General features: G+C 34.3%; 1 protein-coding gene across 1 annotated transcript; it reads right to left on the bottom strand.

Annotated features, from left to right (window-relative positions):
* Positions 1-303: 303 nt before the first annotated feature.
* On the bottom strand, positions 304-4444 carry LOC137656239 (uncharacterized). The gene is made up of 4 exons (XM_068390410.1): positions 3784-4444; positions 2893-3111; positions 1816-2136; positions 304-869 (listed from the first exon to the last, which is right to left on the bottom strand). Exons 1-4 carry the CDS (start codon positions 4442-4444, stop codon positions 304-306), a joined length of 1767 nt encoding a protein of 588 aa, XP_068246511.1.
* Between the last annotated feature and the right edge of the window lie 4180 nt (positions 4445-8624).

Here is an 8624-nt window from a genome sequence, read left to right as displayed (position 1 = left end):
AAAGTCATAGGTGGTATTGTCCTTGTACTTGTATTTTGGGGATAAGCTTTTGCAACGGCTCCTCTATTCTTTTCTTTATATGGTATTGTCGTTTGTCACTTGATGTCTTATTTTATTATTTTTTCTTATTTTCCACAGTTCTTGAATAAGATGTTTTCTGCTTTCTATTTCTATTCTATCACAATTCTTGAAACAAAGAATGTCCGCTATTTTTTCACGTTCATTTTCAATATATGGTTGATGTAATAGTGTGCAGTTATTTCTTGTTTCCTTGTACATCTCGCAGTGTAACATAAAGTGTTCCTATGTTTCTTCTTCATGGCCACACATACATTTTGTATCTTTATTTTTGTATCTGCCTCTGCAATTTAGATCTAAAGTGTCTGCCCTTGCCTTTATCAACAGCTTAGTTTTTAACGTGTTATTAAACCAGTTAACCTCTTCTATTTCTTTCTTATAATGCTTATATATTCTTAGTGTTTCTTTCTCTTCCATTTCCGACTTCCACATTTTGGTGTCTACATTTCTTTCTTTCTCTTTCAATTTTGCAATAGATGAATTTTCTATTTCTGACAGATTTACGTCTAGTATTTGCATGTATTTCTTTATTTTTTTAGTAAATTTCGTCTCTTGGTCGAACTGGTGTAGGAGTATCTCTCTTAGCAGCTCATTACTTTGCCTGTCTAGAGGATGCTTCACCAAAAGGATTTTGTGTTTGATGTCTCTTGCCTTGGCTGAGGAAGCACCGATCTCCGACCTCAGTGTGCTGCTAGCAGTGTATGTTGGTAGCTCTAGAATGGCTCTGTACACTCGATTGCCAATCTTTTGGAAAGTTTTTAATTCCTCCTCTGTGTATTCTAGAATTTCTGCTGCGTGAAGAAAAGATGGCATTGCAATTGATTTCCAGAAAGTTTTTCATATTAAGATTTTATTACAGGCGTTGGCAACTGTTGAGTATATCATATTGGCATAGTGTCTGGCTTTTAGTATGCAGTCATTTCTGAAATCTTTGAAGCATTCTTTCTTGTTATTTATTTTTATTCCTAAATATTCTATACTTTCTACTATCTGGACATTTTCAATATCTTCTGGGTATTCTTCTTTTCTGTTATATATCATTATGCTGCTCTTTTGTTTATTTATTGACAGTCCACATGAGGCTGCTGTCAGTATGTTTATTGTTCTCACTGCTTCTTCAAGGCTTTGTGCAAGCATGAGTCCGTCATCAGCAAAGAATAGTGCTGCTATCCTGAAAAATTCATCTCTATAGCCAAGATTCTCTGACTGGAGCTTTTCTATTATTATGTACGTGACAAGCAGGAACAGTATTGTTGAACCATTACATCCTTGTCTAATTCCTGAGGTTATTTCTATCTCGGTTTGTTTATTGTTGTTGAGTTAAAGTTCTGTGCGGTCGTGAGAGTATAAACTTGCTATTATTTCAATGATGTTGCAATCAATTTTGAATTTCATTAACGTTTCCATCAATTTTCCTCTATTGATGGAATCAAAGGCTTTTTGGAAATCAATTGATATTACAAAGAGCGTCTGTTTTCTTTTAAAGCTGCTTTCAATACAATATTTTAATAGGTAAACATTATGTTATTCTTCTTTTCTTAGTGATTCCTGCTTGATGTACATTTGTTAGGCCATTCTCGTTAAGGTGTTCGTCTATTTTGTCTCTTATAGTGCCCATAAAGATCTTGTATGAAATGTTTGTTAGTGCAATAGGTCTAAAGTCCTTAACTGTATGCTTTACTACCTTTGGAATTAGAATAGTTTTAGATATGTCCCAGTTTGGATTTTCCTCCCCACTTTCCAGAATATACTTATATGCCTTCTTCAGTTCATTTATGCATATTTCGCTATCTTTCATTGTCTTGAATATTTCTGGCTTAATTCCATCAGGCCCAGGAGCTTTTCCATCTTTGAGCTTTTGTATTTGCTGTTTTATGTCTATTACGGCTATTTCCACTTTCTTCATTGATGTAATATTTCCGGGTATCACTGTTGCTACAGCGTCAGCGTGTTCTCTTATGATTTTTGGTATCATACTCATGTTGTCAGGTCCTAATTCAATTCTTAAATCTTGAGAGTCTGTATTCCTCATTTCTTCCTCATATATCCTCCTCCTCTCTGGGTTCCATACTTGAGTAATTGAGTTTTCATGTTTCTGATAGATGTCCTTCCAGTATTGTTTTAACTCTGTCTTTAAGTTTTTTCTTCAATTCTAGCACCTTGACTATCATATATTTCAATTTTGGGATTATTTTTTATTTTTTCTCCTCTAAGCTTCGTTATATACATATATAAGCTTTTGCCTTTGTTCTGAGCGTGTTTTATTTCATTTGTTAGTTTTGTCCCATACTGAGTTACTGCATCATTCACTAGATTTTAGACTTTTTGTTTTTGTTGTTGATATTTTCTTTCAAATATTTCTCTCTCATGATCATCTGCTGCTCCCTATTTCTTCTTATTATAACTTCGTCTTTTACTAATTTCTTTTTTTATGCTATTTGTAAACCATAAAGGTTCAATTTTATCAATATCTATGAATCTCCTCCAAAATTTTGTTTCCATTTCTTCTACTGAGATTTGTTTTGCTTTTTGTTTAAATAGTTCTAGCTGACATTCATCTATTTCACCGATTTCTTTTTCATATCTTTCTAGGAATTTTTTCTTTGTCTCTTCATTAAGCTTCTTATAAGTAATTAACTCTCTCGTTTCTTCTGGGGTTTGCCTGATATTTCACCTTAAATAGGGCTTCTAATAAGTGGTGGTCTGACAGATCAAATTTTATTTTGTTTTCATCAATCAACATCTTTCGGAATGTTTTGTACATTAATTGATTGCATAAGATGAAGCCAATAGAGCTTTTTTGGTCACCCCTACTCCATGTAACCTCGCCCTCACACAGGGGGTCACCGTTCAGTATTACCATATTGTGTTTTTCAGCAATATCGAGGACTATGCTTCCCGTTCTGTCCAAACTTTGTTGTCCTATAAATTCTAGATGTCCGTTGAAATCCCCTAAAAGTATTATTGGTGAATCTGGTAAATTTTCTAGAATACCCATAATATCCAACTTTATTCTAACATCTCTGTTGTAATCTGTAGTATCAAAATATGTCACAATTAACTGAAAGTTTATTTCAAATATTTTACATGAAACATGTAGTATGTCGTTATATTTAATCATTTGTTTCTCCACATGTATTTGCTCTTTCTTATACAGTATCATAATTCCTCCTCCTCTCTTATCTCCTTTATCCTTTACTGATATTGTGCAGCCTGTGTTTTCTCTTAATTTCTTGTTCTGGCAACTTTGTTTTGTTTCAGTGATACAAAAAAATTGTGCATTCATCTAAAAAATCTTCCACTTCACTAGCTTTTACTTGTGATAGTCCTTGTATATTTATCAGTTTTATGTCTTAAGTTTCTATATTTTTCTACATTTGGCACCAGATCCTGGTTGCTTCCTAATTCTATATATTTTGGCACTTTAGTTTTGAAACTTATTACATAGCTTTCCACTTCTTAGGTACCATCCTGTTTCTCCTCTGCTCAATTTTTCATTCAATTTAGCTCCTAGGTTTTTGTATTCTTCCCTTTCTTTAAAAGTTTTGTCTGGGACAATTGATATATTTTTAAACTTATTATCCTGCACGTCCTTCAGTTTTCTTGCATTCTTAATGATTTCACTTTTCATTTTCTTAATTTCCATTTTAATGAATAAGGGTCTAGGCATGGGTCTGTTTGCCCTCTCTCTATTATTGGTACTACCTTCATCCCTTTCTTCTCTTTGACTGTATCTCCCTAGCCTATACGCCATATCTATTTTTCTCCGTTCTTCTGGTAACTCTAACACTTCAAAAAGGTCTTCGCAATACTTGTTATCATGTCTCTTTCTTTCATATCCGTCCTCGCTTACAAACTCCTCGACCCCAAATATTATCACATTTGTTTTCTTTTTCTCCCTTTCAAAGTGTTCATTTATATGCTCTTCAATCTTCTCTTCTAGTTGTACAGCATCAAAATTTGTTTGTCTATCAAGTTTTTCTTCTATCCTTTCAAGCCTATCTGTTAGTTTATCCACAATTTCTTTCAGTACTTCGTTTTCTCTCCTCAGCTTTTCATTTGTCTTATTGACATTTCTGTATTTTCCCTTACAAGAAATACAGAACCACATCACCTTTCCTTTCATCTCACAGATAGATTTGTACTCGTCCTTACTGATTTTACCACATCCGCAATAGTACCATTTTCTGCACAGTTCACATTGTAGACCTTGCTGGTTGTCCTTCACTGGCTTGCTGCACTTGCCACAGTCACCATCTTCCTCTTCTTCTGTGTTATTCACATTAGATTCCGCATCACTATAAACGTTTTCGTTTACATCACTTTTGTTCCCATATTTTGCTTTTGGTCTAGTGCTATAAGCCATTTTTCTGGGTTTATTTAAGGCTAGATCTTACGGTAGTAATAATTTTGACGGGTAGATCATTGAATGGAAAAGAGTATCTGGAAATTGCATTGAAATGAAACTAAAAGATTCTAACTCTGCAGAAGACGAAAAACTAAAGGCGACTATGAATGATGAGGTTATTTTTTTCACTTACAAACGAATCACCTTCAAGAGGGATTTCCATGTAACCCACAGCTCAGGAAAATGGGAATCATAGTACAGTTTTAGAAGTAAACAAGAGATAAGTAAATTATACGAATTATTATTTTTATTATTATTATTATTATTATTATTATTATTATCATCATAATCATCATTGTTGTTGTTGTTGTTGTTGTTGCTGTTAGCCAAGCTTTAAAGCTAACTGGAAAATTAGGATGCTATGAGACCAAGGGCTGCAACATGACAAGCAATTAGAAAAAAGAAACACGAATAAACTATACATTAGGAATGATACCAAAAATATAAATAAAATAAAATATTTAAGTTAACTAACAATATTGGAGTAAGTCACTCATATACTGTATACCACGCTTTTTCATAATCAATCATGGAATAAAACAAGATTTTTTTTCCAAGTGACAATAAAGAGCATAACTGGGAAAATTATCTAATAGTGAAGGAGGATTCGAAGCTAGTAACGTCTAAAGGTTAGAATTATAATTTCTCTCTCTCTCTCTCTCTCTCTCTCTCTCTCTCTCTCTCTCTCTCTCTCTCTCTCTCTCTCTCTCCACTATTTGCTTGCTTCTCCGATAATACATAATTCTCTGGATAAGTATCAGAGTATTTTAATCATCTTTAAATCATGGGTACATGAGTAACATAGGAGAAATGGACAGAATGTAATCATTCATTATATTTTTCTTCATGTATACATCGTTAGAGTATTATAAAATCATACTACAACATACACACTTCTAAATATCCATAATTACAAACACAAACACACACATACACACACACATATCATTCTATCTATATCTATATATATATATATATATATATATATATATATATATATATCTATATATATATATATATATATATATATATATATATATATATAGATATAGATATAGATATAGATATATATATATATATATATATATATATATATATATATATATATATATATATATATATATATATATATATATAGTTTATGGATCAGATGTCTGTTTTGATGTTTTAAAATAGCCTATTTCAATTTTAGTTACTTCTTATATGGTTTATTTATTTGCTTATTTTTTTTCCTCACAGGGCTATTTTTCCCTGTTGGAGCCCTTGTGCTTACAGCATCTTGCTTTTCCAACTAGGGTTGTAGCTTAGATGAGGATGATGATGATGATGATGATGATAATAATAATAATAAAAAAAAAAAATATATATATATATATATATATATATATATATATATATATATATCAAAATAAGCCATGTATTTTTGATACATTAAAATCTGGATTCTCTTACCGACGTCAAGATCAGAGCCCCAGGCGAAATCACACGAAGACAATAGCTTCTGACCGGCTCGGAATCGAACCTGGTCCAGGAAACTTGTATAAACAACAGTAACATGAAAAAATTAGCCATAGAAAAAAGATAAAAGTCAATGACAATTCTTCTGTACTTATACTTAGAATTGAAATCAGCACATCTTCACCAACGTAGTTAATTGGTATGTTTGTGACTCTGCATGCAATTAATGATAAATTTTGCACATTAAGACGTGTTATCATATTCAAATAAGCCTTATATTTTTAATGCATGAATGTCTGGATTCTCATACCGACCTCAGTGGCCAAGTGGTAGGTAGTAGGTTGGCCAGGCCACCAGCCGCCCGTTGAGATACTACCACTAGAGAGGTATTGGATCCTTTGACTGGCCAGACAGTAATGCATTGGATCCCTCTCTCTGGTTACGGCTTATTTTTTTCTTTGCCTACACTTACACAGAATAGTCTGGCCTATTCTTTACATATTCTCGTCTTTCCTCATACACCTAACAACAATGAGATACTAAACACTTCTTCACCCAAGGGGTTAATTACTGTACTGCAATTTGTTCAGTGTACTTTCCTCTTGGTAAGGGTAGAAGAGACTCTTTAGCTATGGTAAGCAGCTCTTCTAGGAGAAGGACACTCCAAAATTAAACCATTGTTCTCTAGTCTTGGGTAGGGCCATAGCCTCTGTACCATGGTCTTCCACTGTCTTGGGTTAGAGTTCTCTTGATATGGGTACACTCGGGCACACTATTCTATCTTATTATTTTGTTTTCCTTCCTCTTGTTTTTTTGAAATGGTGTGTTGGACAGGCTTAATAGAAGGGCCATGGATGCCTGGTGGTTTATCAAGAGGTTGTCTTTTCCTTTTCTGATTCTTTTTCTTCTCAAAACCATCCTCTCTGTCCTCCCTTCAGTTGAAGTGGCTATCCTGGAGGGTATTTAGCCTTGCATGGTGTATCGGCTCCTCCATGTTGACCAGTTTTTCCGACATTTTACTATAGTCTATGGGTATCATCAATCACTTTATTTATAATTCTGTACATATTGTTTTTGTTATAATTCTTGTTAGTCTAGTTTTGAAGTATTATGTCTCTTTTTTAATTCTATTAATTCTTATGCTGTCTGGAGACATTGAGCGAAATCCGGGACCAGTACATAATAGATTTCGTCAATGTCGTCTTCTGTATTGCAATATTCGTGGTCTTCATGTAAATATCCAGGACCTTACAGTTGCATCCAGACAGTATGATATTCTTTTGTGCTCAGAAACTTTGGTTTCTAATATGAGGCACTCCTCTGAGCTCCTTATAAGTGTATTTAAGAAGCCAATAATGTTGAAACGTGATGCCAGGGGAATGGCGGTGTATATTAGGACCGAGTACCCTGCTTCTCATAAGTCCTGCTATCAATGAGGATGTCATGAGATTCAGGTAATAAAAGTTTGTGGCAGGCATAAAAACTTTTATTTGTGTTCCATTTACTGAAATCCAGATATGGATGATTCTATCTTCGATTGTCTTCTTACCATTATGGCTAAGATACAAGAAGATGATACAATGGCTTCTTTTGTCTTTGTTGGTGATTTTAATGCTCACCATAGGGAGTGGTTAAGTTCTATCTCTCCTACCGATCGCCGTGGCTTAAGAGCTTTAGACTTTGCTTCTGAATTAGGCTGTGAGCAAATCATAAATGAAGCTACTCAAACGTCTGGTAATTGCTTGGACCTCGTATACACTGACTCCCCTGGCGTTATAACTAGTAAGGTTGGTTCTCCAGTCAGGACATCTGATCATGCCTTGATTTCATTAGTAGTGAAGACTGAGCAGCCTGTACCTGATATATCATACTCTTGTAAAATTTATATGAAATCCCAAGCAGACTGGAATGGGATTTTACATGATCTTTTGTGCTTGAATTGGTCACAATTATATAGTAGTGTAGATCCTGTTGTTCCTTTGAATGAGAATCTAGTCAACATAATTGATAGGCGTATCCCTTCTAGTGTGCTAAGGTACCGAGTGAAGGACAAACCGTGGTTCAATGATGATTGTAGACGTGCTTATTTGGAGAAGCAGGAGGCCTATCATCTTTGGAAGGGTAACAGATCAGATTTGACTTGGAAAAACTATACTCAGCTTCGAGCTTTTGCTTAAAGAGTTTATGCCTCAACTGAAAAGAAGTGCAATTTAACCATGAAAGAAACCCTTTCTGGTACAACTCAGGAACATAAATGGTGGTCTACCCTTAAATCTGCACTCTTTGGTGTAGATGCAACAGTTCTTCCTTTACTTAAACCAGATGGCTCAGTCACTCACTGTTCAAAGGAAAAGGCAACCCTTTTGGCTGATGTTTTTGACAGTAAACAGAGTAATGATAAACTTGAACTTCCTCATTGCTGTTTCCCTGAGGCTAAACTAACTAGTTTAGCTTTTTGATCTCGTGAGATTAAGGCTCTGTTGATGGACCTTGATGCTTATGGAGGTGTAGACCCAAATGATATTTTTCCTTTGTTTTTTATAAAGACAGCAGATTTCTTAGCTCCAAAGTTATCTGTTATTTTGCGCAAGTTAGCAAGAAGAGGAGCTTTTAGCACTTGTTGGAGGGTCGGTAATGTTACCCCTCTATGTAAATGTGTTTGTGGTAGCTCAAATCCCAC

This window comes from Palaemon carinicauda, chromosome 17, assembly GCF_036898095.1.
Source record: "Palaemon carinicauda isolate YSFRI2023 chromosome 17, ASM3689809v2, whole genome shotgun sequence".
In the NCBI taxonomy this organism is placed as follows: domain Eukaryota; kingdom Metazoa; phylum Arthropoda; class Malacostraca; order Decapoda; family Palaemonidae; genus Palaemon; species Palaemon carinicauda.
Note: the sequence above shows the minus strand (reverse complement) of the source record. Positions and strands in the feature narration are given on the sequence as shown.

Excerpts from the sequence above, each read along its gene's own strand:
- LOC137656239 (XM_068390410.1), bottom strand. The coding sequence starts at position 4,444 with ATGGCTTATAGCACTAGACCAAAAGCAAAATATGGGAACAAAAGTGAT. Across the intron at positions 3,112-3,783 it reads AAGAGAAGAAAGGGATGAAG|ATTACAACAGAGATGTTAGA; the intron begins GTAGTACCAATA and ends TTGATACTACAG. Across the intron at positions 2,137-2,892 it reads TGAGGGCGAGGTTACATGGA|AGAGGAGGAGGATATATGAG; the intron begins GTAGGGGTGACC and ends TATGGAACCCAG.